Source organism: Saccopteryx leptura, chromosome 6, assembly GCF_036850995.1.
Source record: "Saccopteryx leptura isolate mSacLep1 chromosome 6, mSacLep1_pri_phased_curated, whole genome shotgun sequence".
Classification (NCBI taxonomy): Eukaryota; Metazoa; Chordata; class Mammalia; order Chiroptera; family Emballonuridae; genus Saccopteryx; species Saccopteryx leptura.
Window position 1 is genome coordinate 23971397 of NC_089508.1, and position 14763 is coordinate 23986159.

The 14763-nt window shown below is 46.0% G+C and overlaps 1 protein-coding gene across 3 annotated transcripts in view; it reads right to left on the reverse strand.

Annotated features, from left to right (window-relative positions):
- ADCK1 (aarF domain containing kinase 1) overlaps positions 1–14072 on the reverse strand; it is a 123796-nt gene extending 109724 nt beyond the window's left edge. For all 3 annotated transcript variants that reach the window (XM_066341628.1, XM_066341626.1, XM_066341627.1), the window contains exons 1-3: positions 13939–14072; positions 5446–5591; positions 2317–2400 (exon numbers count right to left, since the gene is read on the reverse strand). In XM_066341628.1, coding sequence (XP_066197725.1) covers positions 2317–2400; positions 5446–5580 — 219 coding nt within the window. In that variant the 5' untranslated portion in view covers positions 5581–5591; positions 13939–14072. The remainder of the gene's footprint in view (positions 1–2316; positions 2401–5445; positions 5592–13938) is intronic.
- Positions 14073–14763: the final 691 nt, after the last annotated feature.

Sequence of the window (14763 nt, forward strand, 5' to 3'; positions counted from 1 at the left end):
AGCTGCGGCACCACTGCCTTCCAGATGACTTACACATGAAGGGCGAGTATCTCCCAGCCTGCTCTGCCCCTGGGCCCTGGCCTGGACCTCTCTGCAGAGGGTCATGCTGGTGGGTTCCAAGGCCATAGTACTAGTTAGACAGACAAAGAAGGGCAGAGAAAAGGAGGGGGGCATTAAGTGTCACCAACTTTGAGATCTTCCAATACAAACTAACCACTCATTCATTCATTTATTCATTCATTCAACAACCATTTATTCAGGACGTACTAGGTCCTAGGTATTGTTGTAAGTGCTGCAGACATGGAGATACACAACACGAGCCAAGTCATTGTGCCTATAAAGGATACCTTCTAGTAGATATATGACTTATTTTTCTGATACCTGCTTTACATTTGCATTTCACAAAATAATCCTCAGCAGGTGGTATAACCATCTTTAGCCTACAGATAAGAAAAATGGCAGACCTACCAAAAAATGAAATGACCTACCCAAAGCTGAGGCATAAACTCAGGTCTTCTGATTCCAAGCCTTATTCTCTTTCTGGGGCTTTTCCCAAGGCAAGGAGCTAACAGGGTGCCGCCTAGCATTGAAAGAGATACTAAGTCAACTCAGTCCTAGGCGCCATCACTAGAAGTAGAAGATATAAAAATGAAAGACCCAACCCCGATCAAACAGAATCTACAATCTAAAGAGAGAGAAAGACATGTCATCAACTATCATTTATGGTAGGAATAAAGAAGATAGAGTGATTAAATTCAAATGGAAATCTATCTCTGAAATAATATACAGGAAATAATGATCACCTCCAGGCAGGAAAACTGGGGACCTGAGGAATAGGACTAGGAGAATCATTTTATATGTTGAAATATTAGATATTTTGAATTGTGTACCAGGTAAATCTATTTCCCATTTAAATGACATTTTGAAGATGCAATCAGCCAAACCCTGATTGTAGAAAATACTACCGCATAAATGATCTGGTTTCTTCAATATGCAATAAGGAAGGAAGGAGGCAGGAAGGAAGGCAGGAAGGCAGGGAAAAAAGGATAAAAGGAAGGGAGGGAGGGAGGGAGGGAGGGAGGGAGGGAGGGAAGGGAAGGGAAATACAGATTTGAAAAGATTTAGAAAACATCAACCAAATATACGTGCCTTGTTTGGATCTATATATATTTGAACAAACCAACTTCAAAAATATATTTTTGGGACAAGGAAGATTTAAATGTGGACAAGCTATTAGAAGTTATTAAGGAATTATTGTTAATTTTGTTTGGTATGATCATGGTATTGTAGTTAAGTTTTTTTAAAAGTCCTTATCTGTTAGAAACACATACTCAAGTACTTATATATGAAATAATATGAAGCTTGAGATTTGCTTTTAAATATTTCAGCATATAATAATAATAAACAAAGGAATGAATAAATAAAGGGGGTGGTACGTGAAACAAGATTAGCAAAACATTGATAATTTCTGAAGCTGGATGACAGTTCCCCAGGGGTTCATTATACTATTCCCTCCACTCCTGTGGATGGCTGAAATTTCCATAATAAAAAGTTTAAATAAAATTTTAAAAATTAATTCTTTCATCCACCAAGGATGATTGAGAAGGGGAGGTGCTTGAGCTGAGCCTGGAAGGATGACTTGAAACTTTCTGAGGGGCAAAGGGCACTCCAGGCTGAGCAAAGACACAGAGATCTCTCACAAACCTCTCTCAAGAGAAACCAAAAGTATCTACATTTGACTCCAAACTCAACCTACATTCAACAAATATGACCTCTCACTTGATGCCTCAACTCTCTGGGATATCTGGTCATAGTCCCAGCATCAAAACCAACTACCCCATCCCAAGTGAGGACAGTGCGGGCTCAACAGCTCCACACACAGGCCCACGAGAGGCCCCCGGGTAGCCGTCAGAGGACAGAAGAGCAATTAACCTTTCTCCATTGGGTTTCGCCTGACAAAGCAGTTCGGAAGCCGGCTGAGCTATCTCAGGGACAGCGCCCTCCTCCCTCCTGAGTCATCCGAGACACCTGCGCTCCCCAGAAACGCACTCAGCCCCCTTGACGGGGCCTTGTAGATTCCTAGCCTTGGTACTGCAGGATCCACCTTGATGCCGCCCTGGCAGCCCAGCCTGTGGGCACTAAAGCACCTCCAATGAGGAGATGGTCCTTCCCTCCTTCCATACCAGTGCCCATCCTCGGTCCCCATACTGTCCCCTGCCCACCTCCAGCTGCACACAGGAAGTTTGCTGGCTTTGCAGCCATGTCAGGACTTACTCAGTCCTGGCCTGGCTCAGATGCGTCCCATGGGTCCCTTACCTCGGATCGAAGCTGTAAGTACTCCTCTGAGCCATAGGGGACACTCCTCAAGGAGGTGAGATAGTCATAACTGATGACAGCTGTCTGTGAACCAAGGAAGAGAAAAGCTTAGTGCCCAGACATCAAATACTGCTCCTCTGCCAAAGAACTGAAGCTGCAGGCCCCTGACACAGGTGGGGACACTCAGGGGAATAGACAGTCCCACCCCTAAGATGCTCTGCCCCCAGATCTTAGCCTGGCTGGCTTCTTCCTGTCAGTCAGAGCTCTGTACAAATGCCCCTTCTGCAGAGATCCAACTAAAAGGTGCCCCACCCACCAGGAACTCTAAACTGTCTATCATAACAAACCACGGTTTGTTTCCTTCTGTATGGACTGTCTCACTGTTGCTGGAAGTTCAGCTCTGCAGGTGCAGGAACTTGTCCTTCCCATTCATCCTCATGCTGTGCCAAGCATGTAGGTAAATGCTCAGGAAACACTAGTTGAATGACGACTTGATAAACTCATTCCACCTCTCTGTATCACAAATAAATATCATTTTATAATATTATATTTTGCTCTAATAGCACAAGTTTTGATTCTTGGTCCCTTGGCTAAAACTCCAGGAGAAGTCCCCTTAACCCTGGTGAATCAGAAGATTGCAGGCTTCCCAGTATCTCTGGCACGGAGGAACTGTGGGGACTACTGAGCCCAAACCTTCCCCTTTAGAACGGAGCAACTGAGGCCCCTAGAAGTTAAGGGGCTTACAGAGCTGAAACTGAGAGGAGTTTGTTCCTTTGTGTGCACCCCAAAGCTTCATTCCATTTGACATGTACTTGTTGGACACCAACCATGAGCAAGACCTTGTCATTAAGCAGTGCAGAAGTATGGTCAACACCAGAACCCTATCCTTCAAAAAAGGCACAGCCTTGTGACTAATTTATAAAGTACTGGGAAAAACCTTCCCCCCTTCTTTCCAGCTATTCAAACCCCTAAGGTTCCATCTCACCCTGCTTCCCCTCCGACACTCATCCTGGCTCCCAGCCAAGGGCTCACTCCTGTGTCCAGGATCCCACAGCAGCGGTCATCTAAGTTACTCATCTTGAGCCAGTATATGGCTTTCGATTATATTTTGACTCATTCAGGTGAGCACTTCTCAGCCAGAAGCTCTTTTCAAAGCTGCATCTAGGTGGGACTGTTTGTTGCTGCTCCTCAAAGCATATAAGACAATGCTAGACCCAAAAAATGTACTCAGTGGAAATGGAAATCATTTCATAGTCCATGGCCTGCTTATCTATTGTGTCTTGATTCTCTGACTCGGCTTTCCCTAGAGGGCAGGCACTATATCCATAACCTCCTTTCTGAGCCAGACGAGGGAGAAGACTTGATAACACCAAGTATTAAGGAAATCGTTGGCCAACAACCCAAACAGACTGAATATATCTACACCAGGGGGGAGAAACGATGAGCTCATCCTGCAGCACACAGAGGAGGAAAGAAAAAGCATGAGGCATGTGGCAATCTACCCACAAGCAAATGAGTCCACAAAGAGCACACGATCGCAGAAGGATCATGTTCCTAAGCCACTGGACAAAACCATCAATGGTCACATAGTCAACTCAGATACTCTCACTTCAAAGATTGAAGGGATCCCCAAAGTTCTCTAAGGCCTAGATGCTCTGAGTATGAGCCCTGCATCAGAAACGATTCACACTAGCTGACTGGAGAGAGAGAGAGAGAGACACCAACTTTCCCGGTAGAATTTAATCAAAGCTGCAAAGCCTTCTTTCCAAACATTTGCCGAGGAGCGCTGCCCTTGAGTCTGTCCCTAAAATAAGATATGGAACTTAAATGTAAAGGCTTTAAAACAGAACTCCTGTGCCATCCCATTCTCTTAACTTCAGGATGGCAGAGGTATGTGAAGGTATACATCCTTGCATGTTTAATATGTAAAGGGACCTTTGCCCATATATGTGACCAGCATGTCCATCTGTTACATGTCTGAACACCTGCATGTAAAACTGTAGTTCCCCAAAGGCAAGAGAAGTGAAGGCAAAAATTAATGAATGGGACTACATCAGACTAAGAAGTTTTTGCTCAGCAAGAGAAACTGATAACAAAATAAACAGACAGCCAACTAAGTGGGAAATGATATTTTCAAACAACAGCTCAGATAAGGGCCTAATATCCAAAATATACAAAGAACTCATAAAACTCAACAACAAACAAACAAACAATCCAATAAAAAAATGGGAAGAGGACATGAACAGACACTTCTCCCAGGAAGAAACACAAGTGGCCAACAGATATATGAAAAGATGCTCATCTTCTTTAGTTATTAGAGAAATGCAAATCAAAACTACAATGAGATACCACCTCACACCTGTTAGATTAGCTATTATCAACAAGACAGGTAATAACAAATGTTGGAGAGGCTGTGGAGAAAAAGGAACCCTCATACACTGTTGGTGGGAATGTAAAGTAGTACAACCATTATGGAAGAAAGTATGGTGGTTCCTCAAAAAACTGAAAATAGAACTACCTTATGACCCAGCAATCCCTCTACTGGGTATATACCCCAAAAACTCAGAAACATTGATACATAAAGACACATGCAGCCCCATGTTCATTGCAGCATTGTTCACAGTGGCCAGGACATGAAAACAACCAAAAAGCCCGTCAATAGATGACTGGATAAAGAAGATGTGGCACATATATACTATGGAATACTACTCAGCCATAAGAAATGATGACATCGGATCATTTACAGCAAAATGGTGGGATCTTGATAACATTATATGAAGTGAAATAAGTAAATCAGAAAAAAACAGGAACTGCATTATTCCATACGTAGGTGGGACATAAAAGTGAGACTAAGAGGCATTGATAAGAGTTTGGTGGTTAGGGGGGGGGGGAGGAGAGGGAGAAGGGAAGGGGGAGGGGGAGGGGCACAAAGAAAACTAGATAGAAGGTGACAGAGGACAATCTGACTTTGGGTGATGGGTATGCAACATAACTGAATGACCAGATAACCTGGATATGTTATCTTTGAATATATGTATTCTGATTTATTGATGTCGCCCCATTAAAAAATAAAATTATTTAAAAAAAAACAAACTGTAGTTCCTCTCCACTCCCAAATGAAAAACCTACCGTAGCAACTGCTCTGCCCACCCTGACAGCGCCAAAGTCATTAGGGTCCAAGTACTTGTTCCCATAGAGGTAGAAGCCGGAGGCAGCAAGAGCCATGCTGGTCCATGAAGCGAGCCTGAGAGCCCTTCTGGCCATGGCCCCGGACCCTGCAGATGGAGAGAAAGAGAAGCAGCTAAATGGCACAGACAATACAGGATTCAAATCCAGGCTCTGCCACTTAACAGACTGTATGACCTTGGGGCATTTTCTTGATCTCATTGCACCTCAGTTTCCTCATTTGTAAAAGGGAATCATATCCAACACAAAAGTTGTTGGGATAAAATGAGGTCAAGTATATAAAATGCCTAGCGTAGTACCCAGCATAAGGCAACCCTCAACGTCATTCTTCCTTCAGCAGTGCCACGCACTGTTCTAGGAACTGGGGACAAAGTGGACAAAACAAAGTTCTTGCCCACAGGGCACTTACATTCTCAATGGGATGACCAACCATGAGCAAACAAACATAATATATATTAGAATGTCAGAATACCAGTACTCATACCGGTACTAAGTACTGAAAAGAAAATCAAAGAGGGAAAGATGGTGACTATGGGACGAGGGATGCTATTTCAGATAGGAAAAGCAGCGGAGCATGTCAACAGTCATTACTTGTAACTATTATTACACCACCACGCACACACAGGCGTCATTAGCCCTCTACACCCAGGTCAGAAGCAGTCAGGCCACAGCCAGAATGGCAGCTGGTCAGAAGCAGCCAGGTAAGCCCTCGCGTTTGGCTGATTTTCAGTTAGAACAGATTACCCCTTGTCTGGACTGTGAACTCTGAGGGCAAACAACATGACTGCTACCCACAATGCTGCAGGGTGCTTATGGTTAGGGTTTCAGTGTTCAACTGCAGACTTGACCTGCTGAAACAAACCCACACTGACAGACAGTGGGACTGACGGAGCTCCTGACTCCCTGGTACCTTTTCCCACCCTACTGGTACCTGTTCAGTCCACCACACGGCTAACACGGTCACTCTTCGGGGCCACTGCACTCAATGGGCTGCTTCCCCTTCGATTCCTGGGACTACAGCCCTTCCTCACCCCATGCCAGGCACCCACAGCTGCAGCTTCCAAAAGAGAAGTGCATCAGCAAGCCACCTGGAGATGAAAACCTTGTACAGATGTGCAGGAAAATTCAGGGCGCCACCCGGTGTGCTCCTGCTCTGGACTCAGCCTGTGGCCAGCCCCTCCCTGCTCTGTGCCTCTGTGTCCCCTGGGTATGGAAGCTGTTGCCACAAACAGCCTTGTCTTCAGTTTCTATGATATTTTGACTCATGCCTCCTAATGTAGCCATAGATTTTTTTTAAGTATTCATAAGTATATCTTTTTCCATTCTTTTACTTTCAACTTACGTTTTATACTGTTTCTGCATATAGTTGACTTTTTTTCTGTTTCATTTAACATAATAGCATGGATTTGGGTTGAGTATTACCATCTTATTCTATGCTTTCTATTTTTCCTACCTGTTCTGTTTCATTTTCTCGCCTTTCTTCACACTTTCTGGACTCAGCACTTCTTATAATAGTGTGCTCTTTATTTTCTTTATAGTCTCTATTTATGAAAACCTCCGTATCTCTTGCCTGACCAGGCAGTGACACAGTGGATAGAACGTTAGACTGGGATGCTGAGGACCCAGGTTCAAAACCCTGAGGTCGTCGGCTTGTTCATGGGCTCACTGGCTTGAGCATGGGTCTGCCAGCTTGAGCATGGGATCATAGACATGACCCCGTGGTCAGTGGCTTGAGCCCAACATCACTGGCTTGAGCAAGGGGTCACCGGTTTGGCTTGAGCCCCCCAGTCAAGGCATATATGAGAAAGCAATCAATGAACAACTAAGGTGCCACAACTATGAACTGATTCTTCTCATCTCTCTCCCTTCCGAGCTGTCCCTCCATCTCTCTCTCTCTTAAAATAAATAAATAAAAAATATAAAAATATAAAAAACCCTCCGTATCTTTATATCATTTTGTCATAATAATCCAAGGGTTCATTTCAGACAGGGGGACTGGGTGGTTGAGAACGTGCACTTCAGAGTCCAGCGGGTCTGGGTTTGAGTCTGAACGTGGTCACTTACAAACTGGGTAAGCAGGGGCAAACTGCTCTCTCTGAATCCCATGACTTTGTCTATAAAAGAGGGGCAATAACAGCCGTGTTTATCTGACCAGGTGGTGAGGAATGAGGAAATGATGCAAAATGTTTGGCAAGGTGCCGCCTACACAGTAAGAACACAGCAGCAGCCACTGTTACCACCACTGTCATTATTTCCTCGCCCCATGCCAGGCTCCCGTGAAGGGCCTCATTACTCCCCTGCCTGTCAGCTCCCAGAGGACTTCTTCCTGCCCCACGTCTCACATCCTGGCAGGCCCCCACCTGATCCCACCTTTTCACCTTGCTCTCTACACCCTTGGCCTAGTATTTTCTATCAAATGTGGTGGCATGCTCTGTTCACCCTCTCCATTGTTTCTTCCAAGACACAGATTCCCAGTCAGACCTGGGAGCAGGCCTTAAATTAGGCTGAGTGTCCTGAGCTCCTTTCCCATCTTCCTTCCCCAAGATCATCAGTTTGAGAAGGCCCATGAGGGGTAATCATCCTGGGACCTTCCTGGTGGGGCCTGCAGAGAAGCCCATGATAAGAATGTGTATACTATGAGCTGGAAAGAGTCGTGGCTACTGCTCACAGCTGTGTGACCTGGAGCAGGTCACAATCCCTTGGAGCCGCCATGCGATCATCTACAAAAGGGAGCTCTTGATAGTGCCTACCTCATGGGGTCACGGTGAGAATTAAATGAGATGCTGCTTTAACATAATGCCCCACCTGCTCAGTAAATGAGACTTCCTCACCATTATTTCTTTTAACTACATTTCTTCTCTGAAAAGCTGAAGAACTTAGGTACAAGAACTCCTAGCACCTCAGGGTCCAGAATTTGGCACAAACTTGTACAATTAATAAAGGAGGCGAGGAAGGCCATCACATGTGCCGGAACCGCTCCATCACTCCCCATTCCAAACACTTTCCCACACCCCACCTAACCCTCACTCTGCCAGCTCAAGCTGTCACCCTCCTAACCCACAAGGACAGGCACATCACTCCTACTTCCCCTCCATTCACCAAGAAGACCAAATCCTCTAGACATTCAAGGCCCCCACCACATCAGCCCAATCTACCTTTCCAGTTTCACCTCTCCCAAAACATCCCTCCATACTCAATCCGCCAGTATCTCTTTTTTGGGAGCCAATGAATCAGAATTCATTGTTCCTTCCTCTCTAGTCTTATCAGGCACTGCTTTTTATCTCTAATGACCTGGTCCTATATCTGCCTCTTCTACTCAATACAAAGGGTACAATTTGCTAATAAATAAGTCTGTTGATAAAAATAAATGATTGAATGAATAAGTGAGTGACTTCTTCCCCAGTCTATTCTAAGCATGGGAACTTAAGTCTACTGAGCATCCCTCCGCTCTCCACTCTCCAGTGGCCCTCACCTCACTCAGATGAAGAGCCGAGCAGTGGCATGACTTACAAGTTCCTACATGACCTGACACCCAATTCCCTGCAGGGTCTCAGCCCCTTCCCCCTTGGTCCCATCTTACTTCACACCAATGACCTCCTTGCTATTCCTCACACATGTCAGGCACGTTCTGGCCTCAGAGCCTTTGCACTTGCTGTTCTCCCTGCCAGAACAGGATTCAACAGACTATTCCTGTAAAGAGCCATAAAGTAGCCCTGGCCGGTTGGCTCAGCGGTAGAGCGTCGGCCTAGCGTGCGGAGGACCCGGGTTCGATTCCCGGCCAGGGCACATAGGAGAAGCGCCCATTTGCTTCTCCACCCCTCCGCCGCGCTTTCCTCTCTGTCTCTCTCTTCCCCTCCCGCAGCCAAGGCTCCATTGGAGCAAAGATGGCCCGGGCGCTGGGCATGGCTCTGTGGCCTCTGCCTCAGGCGCTAGAGTGGCTCTGGTCGCAATATGGCGACGCCCAGGATGGGCAGAGCATCGCCCCCTGGGGGGCAGAGCACCGCCCCTGGTGGGCGTGCCGGGTGGATCCCGGTCGGGCGCATGCGGGAGTCTGTCTGACTGTCACTCCCTGTTTCCAGCTTCAGAAAAATGAAAAAGAAAAAAAAAAAAAAAAAAAAAAAAAGAGCCATAAAGTAAATATTTCTGGCTTTGCAGGGTATAATGTCTCAACTCTTCAATTCTGCATGTAGAGCTCAAGGCAAAAAGCAGCCTAGATGATAGATAAAGTAACAGATGTGACCAGGTTTGGTGTTCAAGCTATAGTTTGCCAAACCTTGGCTTAGCTCATAGTAGGTGCTCCAAAAGTATTTACTGAAAGAATGAATCAATGAACGAACTATATACCCCATGAACCTGTGCAGAGCCAGTAACAACATAGAGCCCGGGTGAGAATCACACACCCAGGGCTGACAACTGGACAGCCAGCCTCCTCTAGTCACCCCCAGCACCAGCTCCCAGCCCTCGCGTCCCCTAAACCCCATCTCCTAGCACCACCCGCCATGCCTGTCCCTGCAGGTGATAAGGCCACCCCTAGCCTTGAGACAACCTCTGGGTTTGGAAGTGGCAAAGCAGACACAACTCCCAAGACCCGGTTTTCATGCAAATCTCCTCAGTAATAAAAGAGGTGGAAATTGAAAAACATAAAATAGATGATATAGGAGCCAAACTGTGTCTAAACAGACTGGAGCTGGAGTTTTCCAGAAGGTGTCAGTGAGTCTTTAACATGCAAATGACTGCTTCCCTCGGGGTATTTTAAAAGACCCTGTCAGCCGTGAAATATGTCTGTCAATGAAAAACACCTTTCATTATTAAACCCTTTGCTAATGAATCACCTGCCCTCTTCTGTTTACTTGCCTTTTTTGACTTTCACCTGAGTTACCTCTCATAACAGCACATCCTTTGGGAGGAGGTGGGAGCACCAAGATCCTAAACCAAATCATTAGATAACATGAGCAATAACTAACCTCTACAACGCCCTTTGCACTTACTATCTCATTAGCTATTCTACACAACCCAGTGAGGTGAGACGTATCATTATCAGCCCCAGGTATAAGTGAGAAAACCAAGGAGCACAGAGGGTGCGTGACGCACCCCAGGCGGCTCAGCTAGTCAATGGTGGAGTCAGAGCTTGAGCCGGCTTTCTCTGGCACGTGACCTGCGTGACAGGCACTCCCAGACTTCCTTTCACCAACATCCTTACCACTGTTCACAAGGTAACTGCATCAGGCACTGTGATTTCTGACCCTCTGCCACACCCGAACAATGCCAGGCATGTGGAAGATACTGCTTGGAGCCCTGGAAATCAACATGTCGCAAGAGCAACCAAAGCATTTCACTAGAAACAACTGATTCCAGTCTATAAAACATTTAGGAGAGCTGCGTTATTGTCAAATCTATCATAAGAATGGGATCCATGTTGCTGGACCACAGGGAACACCTCATGGGCGATGAAATGAGGCGAAAGGAAAGTCAGAGAAGTTCTACAGATGCGAAGTTGGTAGTCAAATGAAATATCCATTTCCTGGACAGAACTAAATGGGGCACCAAGCATTTACTGTCCATGGGCCACTAAGTGGCTGGACCTCTTTGGTTATCACTCACCTTAGCCCCCGCCCTGTGCCACATTCCGTAACAATAAGCCTGGAATCACCTCACCCTCCTTGGTGCACAGGTGAGAATGACCACAGAGGAAAGGAACTTAGGGCTCTAATTCCATTAATCCTGTAAAATGACCACAGCCTCCTCCCATTTCCTAGACAGGCTATTAGACACATGAACATTATTTTTCTGGTCTGCTCCCAAGACTGGAAAAGACCCAGAAATGCCTTTTGAGGAATCAGGTTTGGATAAAAAGAAAATAATGTAGATGATATCGTCATGGTTCGAGTCCAGAAAGACACTGAGTCAATGCCCAGGGACCATCGAGTTGGCCTGAGCAGGTTTACAATCTGCCCTGCCCTGCCCTGCAGAGAGGGGTGCAGTCCCAATGTAACCGTACTCCCCTTCCTAGTGTTTGATGCCCAAAAGGTGGATGAATCAATCTTGATTAAATAAAGGAATCCCTACCTGATACCAAGGTCCCAGAGTAGACACGGAAAATAAGTCCCATCCAAAAAAAAAAAAAATAGAAATTCTCCATTCTCCTGGGGGAAAGGGACTCAGGGAAAACCAAGTGCCAAGAGCCAGCAGCAGGTTAAGTGAGTGAGCTTACAACGGGAGAGGTGGAGTGCCAAGTGCTTAAACATCTCATGCAACTTGCACAATACATTCTGAGGTGCCCACTATTAGAGCCTCATTCTACAGATAAGGAAGGTGGGTTTTAGAAACAGTAAGAAACAACAGGGAAGTAATGGAGCCTGAACTTGAATATAAGTGTGTCTTTCCAACCAAGAGAGCACAGGGTAAAGGCGAACAAGTGGCTTCCTGGGCCCTGAGGTAGGTGACAAGAACCCTTCTGACATGAAAACCTAAACCCAGGAGGTATAAGGTCTACCGGAAAGTTCTGTCCATTTCTATCACAAGTTTCGACACGTAAGCACATGTTTATTTGGCGCATGTGTGCCTCTCTATTTTTATCACTTAATGTATACATACTGACATAGCAAATTAACTAAAACAAAGTTGATTCACGTTAGTCTTATGTGTGAAGCGATAGTGTACCCATGGCTACTGATAAAGTTCATTTATGCCACTGTAATTTTTACGAATTTCAACAAGGAAGAAATGCTAGAGAAGCATGTAGAAATTTATTGAAAATGTTTGGTGAAGGTACAGTTTCTGATAGGACATGCAGAAGATGGTTCGAAAAATTTGAAACAGGTGATTTCGACCTTTCTGATAAGCCACGTTCTGGACAACCATCTTTGATCGATGACGATGGTGTTAAGACCATGTTGGAGCAAGATCCTTTTCTGACAACATCGGAGATCGCAGAAAGGCTTAATTCAGCTCAGCAAACCATTTCAGACCATATTCGGAAGATAGGATTGGTGTGGAAATATATTACTTAGTAAAGTTTATTGACAGTAAGAAAAATTTGTATTTTGTTTTATTCCAAAAATGGACAGAACTTTCTGGTAGACCTTATGTATTCAGTGAGTTGGGGGAGGGGGGGATGGATGCCTGAATCAAGCAATATTCTTATCTTACAGGTCCCTTGTCTGACAGGAAAGTGTGTACAGCAGAAAGAAATGAAATGCAAAGTCTCCCAGCAAAGGTCAAACCTTGCATTTGGGAAGGCTATTGAGAAATAGCCAAGCCAGTAACACAAGATAGAATATGTAATTAGTCCAGGAAGTACAGACTATACGAAAATCTGTCTATAAGGTATTGTGCAAGGAATTAACAGTGTACAAAGTAATATGCACATGTTTACGATAACTACAAAATTATACTGGCAAACAAGGACAGAAAGGCCCATAACCAAGTGTAAAGGGTTGGAGCTTTAAGTTCGTAGGATTTTTCCCTATACAACAGAACTTAAAAATAAGTCCCCACACCAGCGACATCCCCATCTCTAGGGGATGCGAACTCTTGCTCCCCACTCAGACCTACCAAATCAGAAACTTGGGGGTGGCCCAGCACTGTGCTCTAACAGCCCTTCAAGTAATTCTGAGGCACGCTACAGTTTGAGAACCACTGCAAGAGGGTACCTTCACCAAACATTTTCAATAAATTTCTACATGCTTAAAGAAAACGTGTAAAGGCACAGATACACTCTTAATTCACTTTCAACTGGGCAAATATTAATAGTTCTTGAGCACCCCCGAAGTGCCACGCATCATGGAGGTAATCGATTAGGACTTGTTGAATTGAATGACTTCCTAGTCAGTTGAAAGAAAATGCCACAAACTAGAGAGAGAGAGCTGTACTAGGCAGGTGTCTTCTAAAGGCTGCTCTCCATACAGGGACTGTCACGGGCACTCATTTATCGTGTGACACGAAAGCGCTGGGCCCTGCAAGGTGCTGGAAATCAGGAGCGCTCTGGGGCAAGGCGCACGTCCCGGCGGGAGGGTCAAGGTTTCTCCGTTGCCCTTTGATCGTGTTCAGGCCACACTCGAGCCCCAGCTGCCTGCGTCTTGGAGCACACCGACCACCTGGCGGTGAGCCACCTGCTGCCCTCCTCCAGCTCCGTCTCTACCTACATGCAAGAGTGTGCCACCGAAGTAGCCAGTCCACGCTTCAGCCCACTCGTAAGCCAAGCCGGAGAGTCGCCGGAGAGGGGGGCGGGGCACTGCCCGTCTCCTGAGCCACGTGCCCGAGCCCGGGGTGACACGGTCACCGGCTGGGGTTTCTTCCCGGCTCCCGAGGTGGCTGCAGTAACCGGAGCAGGGCCGGGCGCCCGGCGCGTCCACACAGGCTCCCCCGCGCTGTACGCACCGTGAGACCCCGGCGACCCCGGCTCTGCGCCCGCCTCCTAGTGGCCGCCCTACTCACCCTGAGGAAAGTCGCGCCGTGGAATCCGGCCTCCTGGCACGGCCCGGTAACAGTTCTCGGGAAACGTCGCTCCTCTCCACCCCGTTTGCGTTTGGTTAAACCGGGCGCCGCGCGGCCTGCCGGGACTTGTAGTTTTCCTTGGTTTCCTAAACTGCAGGGACCTCGGACAAATAACAACCAAGGTCGGGCTGGACCGCTGAATCCAGGGCGGAAAAGGGGTCACAGGCACTTTACTTATCAGATGTGAAAGCCTTGTTTCTTTGCCTGAGCCGCCGACACGGAATCTTCCTGAAAACTTGTTTTTCAAGGGGCTTTTCAAATAGGAAAGCGTTCAGGGAGTATGGAATTGTGGGTTGTGTATTTTAAATAAGGTTTAGAACAAGTAGGTGAGAAAGAAATTCACTAAATAGTAAATTATTTATTTGCTAAATAGTAAGAATGTGCTAATTAATCGTAATTATCTTTGGTTCCCATTTATTCATCACTGACAGCTATCGAATGTTTCTTCATAAGATGTACTGTACTTTGGAGACATTTATCAGACATTCAATCGTTCTGCAAACATCTCTTGAGCTACTTCCTGGGAGAACAGAGATGGGAGTGGGACTCACCTATCCATTCAATACAATCCCAATTAAAGTTCCGACAGGATTGCCCGACTAGCTTAGTCCGTAGAGCCTGAGACTCTTAAAGTTCCGACAGGACTTCTTCTGGACCTTCACAAGCTAATCTAAAATTTATATGCAAAAACAAAGGGCAAAGTATAGCCAAATTACTCTGGGGAAAGAGTAACATGTTTCAAGGATTTGCCCTTCCTTCTATAGT